This window comes from Haplochromis burtoni, unplaced genomic scaffold, assembly GCF_018398535.1.
Source record: "Haplochromis burtoni strain Fernald_Lab_line unplaced genomic scaffold, NCSU_Asbu1 Contig_1512, whole genome shotgun sequence".
Taxonomy (NCBI): Eukaryota; Metazoa; Chordata; class Actinopteri; order Cichliformes; family Cichlidae; genus Haplochromis; species Haplochromis burtoni.
The window spans coordinates 15,091-29,564 of NW_024583873.1; the positions used below are offsets into that span (position 1 = coordinate 15,091).

The 14,474-nt window shown below is 37.7% G+C and overlaps 1 protein-coding gene and 1 long non-coding RNA gene across 3 annotated transcripts; both read left to right on the forward strand.

Moving 5' to 3' along the window:
* The first annotated feature begins 281 nt into the window (after positions 1-281).
* On the forward strand, positions 282-2,870 carry LOC121813325 (scavenger receptor cysteine-rich type 1 protein M130-like). The gene is made up of 4 exons (XM_042217032.1): positions 282-370; positions 1,739-2,059; positions 2,316-2,414; positions 2,653-2,870. The coding sequence occupies exons 1-4, from the start codon at positions 313-315 to the stop codon at positions 2,868-2,870; spliced, it is 696 nt and encodes a 231-aa protein (XP_042072966.1). The 5' UTR covers positions 282-312.
* LOC106632408 lies at positions 2,820-10,622 on the forward strand. 2 transcript variants are annotated; one of them, XR_006053652.1, is made up of 12 exons: positions 2,820-2,872; positions 3,016-3,207; positions 3,337-3,491; positions 3,683-3,826; positions 4,073-4,375; positions 6,186-6,489; positions 6,754-7,050; positions 7,420-7,728; positions 8,326-8,622; positions 8,912-9,184; positions 9,586-10,299; positions 10,505-10,622. It is a non-coding gene; the product is annotated as a scavenger receptor cysteine-rich type 1 protein M160 (long non-coding RNA). The 2 variants fall into 2 exon arrangements; XR_006053653.1 differs by lacking the exons at positions 2,820-2,872; positions 3,016-3,207; positions 3,337-3,491; positions 3,683-3,826 and having other exon boundaries at positions 3,855-4,375.
* The last annotated feature ends 3,852 nt before the right edge of the window (positions 10,623-14,474 follow it).

A 14,474-nucleotide genomic window follows, 5' to 3' on the forward strand; every position in this document is an offset into this window, starting at 1 on the left:
TGGAATTAATTAATTAACAGTCAGTTGTTAATCATTGAATCAATAGTTGATCAATTCATAATTTTTATAAAATCTCTAGTGTGTGTAAAAGCATCATAGTGAGTTTGAGTTCAACGAAGAAAAAGCATAAAAAGGTGCTGTATAAGAAATAAGTGCACTTGTGTGTTAGTTTTCTTTTAAATTAAGACAATATTCGGCAGTCTAAATTTGGCGCGTATGTTGCTCATTTCCATTTTTGGTGGGCGAAGCCATGGCAATATAAAGCTGAGAACATCATTTGTCTGTCTCACTCTCAAGTCATGAGCTGTGGTGATGATGTGGTTCCTCCTCCTGCTTCTCCACCTTGCTCACATTGGGCTGATGATCTCAGGCAAGTTAATTTAATTTATTTCATTCTGAATACGATTAATTATTGTTATTTGTTAGATTTAAGAAAGTATCTTAAAGATGTCTGTGAAGTATTTAACATCTTTGAAATACTGTTTTAAAAAAAGCTCAGTGTGTGTGTGTGTGTGTGTGTGTGTGTGGATCTGAACTGATTTGAGATTTAATACTCAATTTAAAGCCAAAGTAAAATATATTGAAAATATATTGAAGTAAATATATTGAAGTAAGTTTGTGTCGAAGTAGGAAGTGTTGTGTCCTCTAATGTGATATACCAAATTGCACCACTAGAGGGTAGTATTGTGAAAAAGTGCTGTGGAGAAAATAGATGAAAAACATCTGAGAGAGCTGATGAATGCGCTTGTAACACCCTACTACATCCAACTATGTAGGTTTATGTGCTGCGATCATTAAAGAGCCACTTGTTCCTTGCAGAGGACTTGTTTCATTATCAGTCACCATTACAGGAAGGAATCTTTAAAATATTTTTGAAATCCTAACAATGTTTTACAATGGGAATCCCCCTCTCTATTCAAAAACTTATGTGAAATGGTTATATTTCTATAGCTTTTTTTTTTTTAAAGATGAGGTGTTGCGGGAAATTCGGAATTTCAAAAATTCACAGTCAACAAAAAGCTTTAACTTTTCAAATGTATGTGGAGATCTATTTTTTTATTTAGAGAAAAATGACTACTTAAAGGGCAGCATGAGGTCCAGTGATGAGCATTGTCACGTTACAGAGTGCTAGGTTCGAATCAATGATGGGCCTTTTCTTCGTGGAGCTGGCACAGCCGGCTTGTGTCTGCATGGGTTATCTCTGGGTACTCTGACTTCCTCTCACAGTCCAAAGACATCCGTGCAGTAGGTTAATTGGTAAATCTAAATCAGCTGTGGGTGTAAACACGAGTGTCTCCATGTGTTAGCCCTACAACAGATTGGTGACCTGTCCAGGGTGTTATCTGCCTCTTTCCCCATGACGGCTTCATTCCGACTTCCCAGAAATTTTATAAGCAGACCTGTTTGGATTAAGACTTAGTGGATTCAAAATAATAATAATAATAATAATAATAATAATAATAATAATAATAATAATAATAATAATAATAATAATAATAATAATAATGAACAAAAACAATGTTTAGAAATATCTTGCTAGATATATTAAAATAATAAAGTAAAACATAAAAGCATACAAAACAAAAACAAAATGTTTTGTTATGGCAGGAGCTCAAATTCTTTACAAAATTTTAACATTTTATCCTTTGCAGTTCCCAAAAGTAAGTCAGCCATGAAACAAATCATAATAACAATAATAATAATAATAATTTGCTGTATAAACCTTGTATGTTCCTAGCTGAGGACAAACTGATTCTAAAAAACAAAGGAGGCTACCCATGTGAAGGCTACCTTGAAGTCTACCATAACAACATATGGGGCTTTGTTGGGGATACACACTGGAGCAACAACACTGAAAAAGTGGTTTGTAAGAGCACTCACTGTGGGGAACCTGTGGAGAACCCAGTAACAGATATTCCCAAGCCTTCTGAAAACAGACCGATCTGGCTCAATGAACTGAAGTGTGAAGGAGACGAGAGCGCTCTGTGGAAATGTAAACATCCTGGTTGGAACTACAGCGATTACTCAAAGGTCACAGTGAAAAAACTTAAGTGTTCAAGTAAGTTTTTCAAATTTTTCTCTGTTTTTGTTATTTATTTATTTATTTATTTATTTATTTATTTATTTATTTATTTATTTATTTATTTATTTATTTCTTATTGGTGGGCTCAGTGACAATGACTCTTAGCTAAAAGTTGTTAAGGGAAATCAATTGTGGTGTTTGTTTGTTTGTCTTGTGTGGGGTTTTTTTGTGTTGTTTTTTTTTTTTTTAATCTGTGTTTATATTTGGCTGATAATTGAGTGTGCTCCTCAAGGTAATATCACATTAAGCCTGGATGGACCCAAATGTGCTGGAGCTCTCCAGTACTCTGTTGATGGCAAAACTCAGGGTTACTTTTGTAACAACAACATTGGTATGTCTTCTCTTTTTGTTAATTATATATATATATATATATATATATATTTCAAAGGGCAGGGCTGTTTAAATATTTTCAATATTGCTCTCTCAATTTATTTTAATAATCTATATTTTTTTTATGTTTGGATGTTTTTCGGCAGCTGAATATTCAAATCTCTCAATTGATTAATATTCTATCATTTTTTTTATGTTTTGCGATGTTTTAGAACACATAAATATCCTCTCTTAAAAAGGTGAAAAAGAAGCCAGGCTTCTGTGTAAAAATCTCGGGTGTGGTGGACTCAGAGAAATTCCTCCCTCAGAGAGTATGGTTAGTGATAATTTCAGGGACTCATCAAAGATGAAGATCGATTGTTCAGCTTTAAAAACGCAGATCCCAGATCATCTGTGGCAGTGTGTGAATGGCAATACGACAATTCAGCATCATGCAAACTTTCTCTGTCATATGTGAAGGTAACACACACACACACACACACACACAATAAAGTTTTGCAGCACACACACATACCTACACTCAATCCTACCCAAACAACCACTCCACACACGCACACACACACGACCACACCACACTATGGTGAAAGTGTTTTTATGAACAGGTTATACGAGATTGCAGCTCAAAGGAAATCCATCAAATGTGTGTTCTGGGCAGCTGGAAAAAGAAGAAAATAACAACTGGGTACCTGTTCAACAGGACAACTTTGATTTTGATGTGTGCCAGCAAATGCACTGCGGTAACTCTCTCAGCCCAAACAACAGCACAAACAAAAACCTTAATGTGACATGCACAGGTAATTCAACACGTCTATATTCCAACACAAACAACTTCCAAGCAAACACTTCACACTGTGAAACTGCTCTCTCTCTCTCTCTCTCTCTCTCTCTCTCTCTCTCTCTCTCTCTCTCTCTCTCTCTTCCAGATAAAGTTAAAGTAGTTCTGAAGGACTCTGGTAAAGACAGCAAGTGCTATGGTACAGTTAATATTGAAGTGAATGGTTCAGTTAATCCTGTGTGTGCCTCCACCTGGACTAAAAAGGAAGCTGAATTGGTCTGCAAGGAGCTTGGATGTGGGGAAGTGAGTGTTCAAGTTTACTCACCATAAGTTACCTGTTGTTCTGATACATGGATACTGAGTGTATCAGAAACTGTCCATACAGCAGTGCTATGGACTTTATTGTGATAAGTGTACTAACGTGCACCATTAATACTTAATTAATAATGATTATCAATGAAATAACATAAACTCATAAATAGCTTTTGTTCTAGCTGATTTATACTAAAGTCGAACGTCAAAATTCAGAGGGATAATGGACCGTGTGAGCTGCAAAGGCAGCGAGTCCTCACTGTGGCACTGTCAGTCTCAGCATGGCAACATCCAGTGTTCAAACCAACCTTATGTGGTGTGTTCAGGTGAGATACAGCAGTGGAAATGTACAGAGTGGCTGCTGATGGCCTTTGTCTGCTTTTATAATGGGATTTTAAATCCTGCAATAAATTCTCTGTCGAGAGAGAAAATGAGTTACTTCATTCAGTGAAATTGTGACATTGTTAAATTCTGATTAAATTTTCCCAAAATGTGTTCAGTAAGAGTTTGATTTAATGTATTTATTCTTTTTGTGTTTCGTGGCTGATAAATCTCTTATTGTCGTGGTACAGGCAGTGTGGAGGTGAACCTGGCAGATGGTCCTGGAAGATGTGCTGGAAGATTGGAGATAAAGCATGAGGGCCAGTGGAAGAAAGTTCCTGTAAAAGAATGGACAGACGCTCAATCAGCAGCTGTCTGCAAACAACTGCAATGTGGGGAAAAAGGCAAAACTGAAAAATTCAGTCAGGGTTCTGGTGGCTTCCTGTCAATAACGTGTCCGACAAATAAGAAGATATCAAAGATATCTGAGTGTTTAACAGAAAACTCAAACAAAAAAAATTCGGATCAGGAAGCAGCTGGAATCACCTGTGAGGGTGAGTGTAATGTTATAATTTCTCTGCCCTTCAGTGACATCAGCCGGAAAAACGGTTTCCTTTCTTCAAGGAAGAATTTTTGTATCTTTGGCTTTTTAATTGCTTAACACTGATTATATTGGTGAAGTTTGATCAAAACGGGAAATACTAAATTACTAATATACGACAAAATCTTAGAACCAGGAAAAAGCCATTTTCGTTCATCGATGTGAGGCAGAAGAAAAGAAAATGTGTTTTTTCCCCTCAGCTTATTCTTGACCTCATTCAGGCTCAAGAGTCCTTCTATACCTACAGTTTAATACTTGGAAACTAAGAAAGGGATTTTTGTTAATCTCTTTTGATCAGAAAAGTGAAATAAGACACTACAACTTTCATTGATCATGCCATATTACCATTTTTTCTTTAACATGCTGCCTTGACTTTTTACTCAAAAATGTAATTTACAAAATTATTTTTGGAAAGTCACATGCTTCGTAAAGAAATTCTTAAAGCCAATGCCCATTTTTTGCTTATAAAGAGAGATAAAACTGAGTATATTTTAATCTTATAAATATTAAGTTGGCCTCCAGTTAAATCTTTACTTGATCCAGAATGCTGCAGCGAGAGTACAAGAGAGAGTAGATTTGTCGTATCTTGGCTTCTCTTGATTGGAACCCTAGATCAAATTTAAATCCTTCTCTTCACATATAAGGTCTTGAATAATCATCTTAAAGGCAGTTGAGCACTTCCCTCTCAGACTACAGGCTTGTGGTTCCTAAAAGTGGAATAGAAGGCAGAGCACTCAGATTTCAGGCTCGTTTTCTGTGGAATCACCTCCCAGTTTGGATTTGGTAGACAGACACTGAAAGAAACTACGTCCCGGGTCTGGTCCGTGGATCGGGTTTCTCCGAGGCGTGGGCGTCTATAAGCAGAGTTTCGTCTTTACCCTATAAGATTCAAAATTATTCTTAAGTAACACTCAGCAATATATTCTCAAGTAGCACTCAGGTATGCCGTCAGCGGGTTAGTTACGACGTCGGGAGCAGCTGGGAGAACAAAACGACACAGAGACTGTCCGGGTTGCTTTCCCAAAATCAACTCAAAGTTGTATTCCTTTGCGCAGCGGTATTTATAGACAGAAAGGTTCGTGTGTCAACAAGTTTCAAGTTAGAACCATATAAGGAAGGTCCCCCCCGCTCCGAAAGGGGCCTTCTACAATCGTATCTCAACATACCTTTAACAGGTCCGTTAAACACTTAGACAGTTAGAATCCTTTGTTCTACAATTGCACACAGATCTGCTACATCCTGAGTTCTGACACAATCCAGATGGTCTTTACATAAACATCCTCTGCAAGGGAGTGATAAGTAAAAGAGTGATTTGTTGGTGTTTTCCTTCCAACCTTAGTATCTACTTTCACACCATAAAATCTTCAGTTGACACAGCAAGAGGAGATGAGGTTCAAACAAAGGGCATTGCAGAAACAGGGTCCTTTGTATAATATCATCAAAAGAATACCCAGTACATGCTCCCATAATACTAAAATATCTAACAGACACCTTCTCTACTTTTAAGATTAGGCTTCAAACCTTCCTTTTTGATAAAGCTTATAATTAGTGCTCAATAAGGTGATCCCGAATAATCACTTAGTTATGCTGGAATAAGCCCAGACTGTGGTATATCTCCATTCAGCTTCTTTCACCAAGTATGTATTTATGCACCACTTTCCTATTTTTGTGTCTATGTCTTTGTGAACCACTGACCTTTCAACAGGTAGACGACCTGCACAGCCACTTACTGTATATCATGTTTCTCTCTTTGTGTCCATCAGGTCACAAGGTGGTGTTTTTAAGTGGAACCTGTTCTGGTCACGTGGGGATAGAGCATGGCAGAGAAATCTACTGGCTCTCTGGGTCTAAAGAGACATGGAACCAAGAGTCTGCAGACACAGTGTGTCAGCAGATGCATTGTGGGAACGCTCAAGTTTTCTTTCAATTCTAAGGCTGATATGATTAATAAAGTTTGGAAAAACTCTTTTAGCTGCTCATCCAGAAAAAAGTCTCTTTTTGAGTGTAACCAAACTACACCTCTGCCTCCTGACCACCATAATTCTACTGCTTATGTGAACTGTTCAGGTAATGTGAAATATGAAGGAGTTAAAGTATAAAACTAAGAATAAGGTCATTATGGAATTGATTTATTGTGTCACAGAAGAGACAATTTACTTATAACAGACTTTACCTTTTAATGTCCATAGATTTACATTCACCTCCTTGTTTTCTCTCAATCAAATTTCTACTATTTTCTATTTTTTCTGAAACCTAGCTTGGTCTAAGAAGTTGTGAAATATCTGCTGATACTAGTTTCCTCTTAAATTTAACTTTTTCATTTCACAACAGGAAATATTAAGATGAGGTTGACGAACAGCTGCTGGGGAAAAGTCAGGATTCGTGTAGAAGAGAAGGAAGGAGATATGTGTGCAGACACCTGGACAGAAGACAAGTCTGTGAAGCTGTGTGAAAAGCTGAACTGTGGGACGCCCATAAAAGCCCACAACAGTCCCAAAGATGGTGATATCCTCTTTAAGAGTTTACACCCGACAAATCAGACTACTGACCTGACACAGAGCATCTTTGTCAAAAACCAGGACAATGATAAGTCCTGTAAACAAAAACCAGCCTATGTTGTTTGCTCAGGTAATTAATTGTTGTTTTTTTTTTAAAAAACTATTTTTAGATTGCAAACATATAATAAATGTTGTGACTTTCCTTGGCAGAATGTTTCATTTTCAACTAATTTGGACCCTTTGGAAAAAAGTGCCAGTTTTATTGTTGCAGTTTATTGGATTGTTGAATTTTTGTCACTAAGTTACAGGATACCAGAATTTAAAAAACTAAAAGAGACTGATTTTTGCTTTAACATGAATCTGTTTTTAAATATTCCTTCAAATCCTTTTTGTGTTAAAGAAGCAAATTTGAATTTTTCTGAAGTTACCTTTTCATCTTTTCACTACGACTATGATGGATAATTAAAAATAAAGTGACAACATTACTAATTTGTTTCAGGTAGTGTCAAGCCCAGATTTAGCATTCCCAGTTACAAATGCTTTGGAAACGTAGAGGTGGAGTATGAGGGGAAGTGGATCCCTGTGTGCGAGGATGCTCTCAAAGACACTAACAATGGAAACACCATCTGTCAGGAGCTTAAATGTGGTGATGCTGTGGAGACTCTTCCCTACTTTGGACCTGCACCAGCAGAGAAATTAGCCATTTCAAACCTAAACTGCATTGCAAATGCTAACAGTCCATTATCTGCATGCAGCAGTATTACTGCTTCTACAGCTGCCTGCAAACACAGTGGCCTCCGATGCTCTGGTGTGTATAATGATCTTTGTGTCAGCAGTTTCTGAATTATTCTTTGCTCCTTCAGCCTAATTTTAAAATAAAGGCTTTGAAACTGAATTGAAATTGAAACAAACTGAGACTAGTTTGTATTTCAGAAAAATATTGAGATAAAAATAATGCTGCGTTCAAACTTTGACATGCTCGCCTTCAAAGGTTACTTTTAGTGCAATAAAGGTTAGAATGTTAACATCCTCACCTCCATTAATGATATTTGTTCTACTCAGTTTTACTCTTTTCTTTTCTGCTTGTTGTCCATGTCACCAGTATGGCTCTGCCACACAGTCTGACTCACTTAATGTCTGGAATCAGCTGGAAACAGCTGGCCTGTGCAGTCTGATGGTTATAGAAATATCGCTGTCATCAGTTGTCATCTCTTTGTTATCACTCTATAAAATCATTTTATTTACACAGCAGTCAGAAGGGTAGCTAAACTTCAAAAGTGTAAAACTTTAAGTTGATGCAGGATTATAATGTCATTTCTGTGTGCAGAGTGTGTTATTTATATCATTCAGATCCTGTTGGTTACATCATGTTTTGTGAACTTTTTATTTCTCTTGTCTGTCTCAGAATGGAGGACGATGGTACCTGACAAAAAGGCCTGTAGTGGAACAGTGTTGGTTCACTGGAGACAGGGACTCAGTGCTGTTTCCAGAGAAAACTTCAATGAAACTGAGAAGGAAAAGCTTTGCCAGGATATGGACTGTGGTGGATACCAATCAACAAATGAAATCCACCCCCAAACAATTGAAATATATTCTTTTTGGAACAAAAGCTTCAGCTGTGGTGAAAATCCAGGAAGCATTTGGGAATGTGAAAATAAAACCACGCCCTCAAGGAAGGAGCCCGTCTTTATTGAATGCAAAAGTAAGATTTATATCAGCAGGACTGATCTTAAATGATCACAGACTTTTTACATTTGCACTGGAAACACTGAAGAGTGAAACAAGACACTCGGAGTGTGAAGGAGAATTATTCCAGATACACTGGATAAAGTAACAAACCAAAGCTAAAAGTGTTAAATGAACTATTTGATTATGGACTTGTGCTTCATATTTTGACTTTGCAGTGCAGAGAAGATTAACTGATCACTTCTACCTCAGTATTTATGTCTTTATCAATACTTGACTGCAGTGTTTATTGCTTTCCTTCCCAGAGGAGCCCAGTGTCAGCCTTTCACAGGGCTGTCATGGGGAAGTGAGGATAGATGGCGTTCCAGTGTGTGCTAGTAACTGGGATCTATCCTATGCACACAAAGTTTGCCAAGAAAAGCTTTGTGGCAATGCTGTCTTCATTGAATCCAAAGCTCCATCAAAGGGTTCAGGTAACATTTACCATGTCAGCTGTGAAAAGTACCATTCCATCATTGGCAAGTGCAGGAGGACTAAAGGAAAGTGTGACACAAATGTGGTGTTCATTACTTGTAGTGGTAAGTGTGAGTCCATACACCTCTCTTTCCATAAACTCATCCCTATATACAGTACATACATGAATGTCCTCTCTTAATTATGGTAGTATTTTAATTCATTATCTTTGAGTAATTTTTCTTTCTTTCTTTTTACAAAAGGAAAGTTGTTTTCTTTTTTAAAATAAAAATGACATTTTCAAGTTGTTTATGCCATCGTTAAGGAACTTATTCCAGTTTCTGTAACAATGACCATTTGGCTTGTTCATTAGAAAAGTCATCTCAGAAATTTTAAAAATGTACAAGTTATTTTTGTTCATTTTTTAAACACATTATGAACGCAAGCAGACCATCTCTAACATCATATTTGCCAGACGTGGATGAGCTTGTTTCCTTCTTTAAACACAGTTTCTTTGCTTTTACAGAAAGTGTAAAGTTCCGCACGACTGAAAAACATGGAGGTGTCCTTTATGTCAATTATCGAGATAAGTGGGAAAGAGTATGTCCATTTAGGGCGGAAGAGAAAGAGTATGTCCAAAACTTAACGGCAAAGCTCTGTGAAGAAATTAATAATGAGACCCATAGCAGCTCTACGGAGATCAAACAGGTAAATCTTTACATTCTGTTTCTTGAAACCAGTCACTAATCTTTCTCGTATGTTACAAACCAATATCATGGACAGTTTCCTGGCTCTGTGTTTCAGCTTATTTAAATCTAATAATGAAGACTGGAATGTGATTTTTATATTATTTAGGTTTATGAAATGGAAAGAAATGTATGGGAGGTTTAGCTGACTAAATACAAAATGCTCAAAGATTTTTAAGTTAAAAACTTACTGGACACTTTGCTGACACGTAATTTGCAGAAATATAAAATAAATTGAATGTCCCAATACTTTTGGTCACTTTAGTGACTTCTTTTGCTGTGTGTTGCTTTGATGCTTCAGTCAGGCCTGTTTTTTACTGCCAGAGATATTTCAGTGTTTTCTATTCTGGCTGTATCTCTAAATGTGAAAAAGTTTAAATTTGATTCAAGGTCAGACTTAGAAACAACACTGGAGTTCACTGATGTTAACATGGACATCAAGCGCTCTGTCAAACAACGTTCCTGCGGAAACGTTTCTCCAGCTGAAATACTTTGTAAGACAAACCACAAATCCTTTCTCAATAAGTTCTATTGTTTTCAAAAATATTCATTCAACATGTTTTACAGAGAAGAGATTTTTTAAAATGGGTAACTCTGAGCTTACTTACCTTGAGGTGGTGCAGATAAACAAGATGAGTCAAGTACAGCTCTCACTGTGACTGAATCCAGAATAAATAAACTGGCTGTGTTTGATTTCAGGCTATGTACCAGTGACTCCCACACCACCAACCCCTACACGTCCGCCTATACCCACAGGACCTATTATCGTGGGTGGGATATTTCTTCTTGTTGTAGTGATCTTGATTTCTTCATTTATACGAATGTATGTCAGGAGAGTCAGGGAGTCCAGAGCTTTAGGTGAGTATATTTATTACATGACTTACACACATGTTTTTTTGTTTTTGCTCTAATGAATTACCTTAAAAGGCATAAAAATCCTGACTGACCATGAGATCAATCCAGATCAATCATGCTTAAAGGAAAAAGGTGTTGGAAACTTTTAGAGGGCAGTCTTTCAGCATACTGACTGAATTCTGACTTAAATAATGCCATCACTGCTGCTGATTGAACAAGGAGCACATCAGCTCCACCAAACTCGACCAAATGTAAATACAGAACAGGGAAAATTAAGAACGCCTGTGCTTGTGTTGTGCTTTTCATGCTCCTGTGCTCCTTGTACAGTTACTTCACTGGTACATTAGCACAGTGCATTGGTGAGACAGCTGTTGCTGTATGAGTAAATTTATAACACTGTAACCTTTCAGCAAGAATGCTGCCAGGGAAAGACATGGAGTTTGAAAGTGGAGATTATGAGGACGTCATGGACAAAGACAATGAGATGGAAGACTTCAGTCGTGGCAGTGAGTCATTCATTCAGTGTTATCTTATCTGTTTTTTTTTCTAAACAGTGTTTAAAGTCCATAGCTTAATGGCCTTTGATATACTCTACACCACTACTATCGTTATTTTAATTTGGGCACGATAATATGAGAAGCTGCACCACCTACACTAACTTCTGCATGTTAGTACTACAGTTTTCTGTCTTCATAACTTATTTTTAAATAACTGTACTATATCAAGAACGTCAGTGGCTCTGCCCATATAAATTAAATTCTTACCTGTTTTTATATGTTTTATATAAAAACATATATATGTTTTTTATCCTCTTCAACATCATCCTTCCTGCTGTCGAGTTGAAGGTGCACAAATTTAAATTTCACCTAAATTTCAAAAAGATAGACATAAAACAGATATAAAAAGTAAAATTATCTTTCAAAAAAGTAATATCAGGACAACACATCTTCTCTTTGACAGGGTTACACCATCTTTTGTTCACATATAAATCCAGACCCCCACCTTTTGAGATAAGATAAGATAAGATAACTCTTTATTGTCATTGCACAGTCATACATAGTACAGTAGTACAATGAAATTGGAAAACTGTCCTACGTCGGCACTACATATAACACAACACGACACGATATGACACATCACAACGGAACACAAACAACACAACACAGTATATTAACTTAGTATAAAAAAAGAACAATAAGTGTGTGTGTGTATTGCATACTGTTATTATTGCACATTAATTATTATTGCACCTTGTTATAAATATAAATATTATTATTGTTATAATTTTAAACATTGTTACCTCCCCCCTAAAAAAGTCCAGGGAGGTATCCAGTCAGGTCAGCTATTTGCATTGATCAGGGCTATTGCCCTGTTGTAAAAGCTGTCCTTGAGTCTATTTGTTCGGGACCTCAGCAGCCTGAACCTCCTGCCAGACGGCAGCAGCTTAAACACCCAGTGTCCTGGGTGTGTACCGTCCCGTAGGATGCTGCGTGCCCTCTTGAGACAGCGAGTGCTGTACAGGTCCTTCAGGGAGGGAAGAGGATGTCCAATGATTTTTTGGGCCATGTTGATGACCCTCTGGAGTGCCTTTCTGTGTGCTGTGGTGCAGCTGGAGAACCACACACCGATGCAATATGTCAGCACACTTTCAATGGAGCAGCGGTAGAAGACGGTCAGCAGCTCCTTCTTCAGGTCCATTTTTCTGAGGATTCTCAGAAAGTGGAGACGCTGTTGGGCCTTCTTTAAGACCGCAGAGGTGTTAGAGCTCCATTGGAGGTCTGTGTCTATGTGCACACCCAGAAACTTGAAACTGGAGACCCTTTCCACGCACTCCCCGTTGATGCTGACAGGCTGCAGCTCGGACTTCCTCCTTCTGAAGTCAACTACCAGTTCTTTTGTTTTGGTGGTATTGAGGTCCAGGTTGTTATCTGCACACCAATCTGACAGCCTCTGAACTTCAGCTCTGTACGCAGTCTCATCTCCCCCTGAGATGAGCCCCACCACGGTGGTATCATCTGCAAACTTGATGACTGTGTTGTCTGGGTGGGAACTAACACAGTCATGTGTGTACAGAGTGTACAGTAGGGGACTCAGTACACAGCCTTGTGGAGAGCCGGTGTTGAGGCTGAGGGCTGAGGAAAGATGAGGCCCCACTCTAACTCTCTGTACACGGTCTGAGAGGAAGTCTCTGATCCAGCGGCAGGTGGTGGAAGGAAGTCCAATTTCCAGCAGTTTAACTATTAGTCTGTCCGGGAGTATCGTATTGAAAGCAGAGCTAAAGTCAACAAAGAGCAGCCTGGCGTAACGGCCCTGCACTTCCAGGTGAGAGATGGTGGTGTGGAGCGTTGTAGCAATGGCATCTTCAGTTGATCTGTTAGCTCTGTATGCAAACTGGAGCGGGTCGAGTGTGGGTGGCAAGCAGGACATGATGTGACGTCGGACCAGTTTCTCGAAGCACTTCATTATAACAGGTGTTAGAGCAACTGGTCGGTAGTCGTTGAGGCTGCTAATGTTAGTACGCTTTGGCAGTGGGACAATTGTGGCTCTTGCCACTAGCTTTAGCTTCTGTGTCAGATTGTATCAGAGTGGAACCAGGTATATACACATTATCCAATCCAATCCAACTTTATTTATATAGCACTTTAAAAACAACAAAGTTGACCAAAGTGCTTTCCAATAATAAAACAGAGATAGCAGTTAAAAACCATACATTAAGCAGACAAAGAAATAAATATAAATAACAATAAAATAAATACATAAATGAAAAAGAAGATAAAAATAAATCAGTATATATATTAAATATTAAAACAAGAGTAAAATAGACAATAATATACAATGAATAAATATAAACACATCATAAAAAGACAATAAGATATACAATTAATAAAATTGGAGGGGAGGTGGAGGGAGAAATTTATTCCATAATTTGGAGGCCACAACAGCGAAAGCTCGGTCCCCCCGGTGTTTCAGTCTCAATATGGGGACAGCAAGGAGTGACTGGTCAGTTGACCTGAGAGACCTTTGTGGAGTGTATCATTGTAGAAGGTCTGACAGGTAAGAAGGAGCCAGGCCAGTTAAAACTTTAAAAGCAAAAAAAGTAAGTTTTAAAATGAATTCTAAAATGGACAGGCAACCAGTGTAAAGAGGCAAGAACAGGGGTAATGTTCTCACGTTTGCGTGTCCCTGTCAACAAGCGAGCAGCAGCATTCTGGACCATTTGCAAGCGTGATAGTGAAGCCTGATCAATACCAAAAGTCCAAAAGTCCATTACAAAAATCAAGGCGAGTGGTCATAAATGCATGTAAAACTCTCTTCAAGTCATAAAAAGAAATAAAATGTTTTACTTTAGAGAGCTGCCTCAGCTGAAAAAAGCTTTTTCTCACCACTGTGTTTATCTGTTTGTCCAGACATTAGAGTTTGAGATGCTTTGATTCAACCATGTTTCAGTAAAACAGATAAGACTGCACACACAGTATACTTTTTGAGTCTTTAGCAGTATTACTAGCTCATCACTTATTTTCATAGAGTTGACAGACTTTGCTGCTACCAGATCAATAATAACCTTAAGGTAGAATTATCACCTTTCTAACACTGTCACAAATTGAAAAAGTAATACATTTCCGGTTTATTAAAGTGTTCCTTTTTTTCTATAGTAGACCCCCATGTTTGTTAAACTATTTGCCTGCCTTAGATTTATTTCAGACAGCTCCCAGTTTCTTAGAAAATAAAAAACAGGCACAGATCTGGGATGTGGAAGTTTATTTTTTAATCCAACATTAGCTTTTTTTCATTCAGGATTCAGAAAATAAAAAAC

Excerpts from the sequence above, each read along its gene's own strand:
- LOC121813325 (XM_042217032.1), top strand. The coding sequence starts at position 313 with ATGATGTGGTTCCTCCTCCTGCTTCTCCACCTTGCTCACATTGGGCTG. Across the intron at positions 371-1,738 it reads CATTGGGCTGATGATCTCAG|CTGAGGACAAACTGATTCTA; the intron begins GCAAGTTAATTT and ends GTATGTTCCTAG. Across the intron at positions 2,060-2,315 it reads GAAAAAACTTAAGTGTTCAA|GTAATATCACATTAAGCCTG; the intron begins GTAAGTTTTTCA and ends GTGCTCCTCAAG.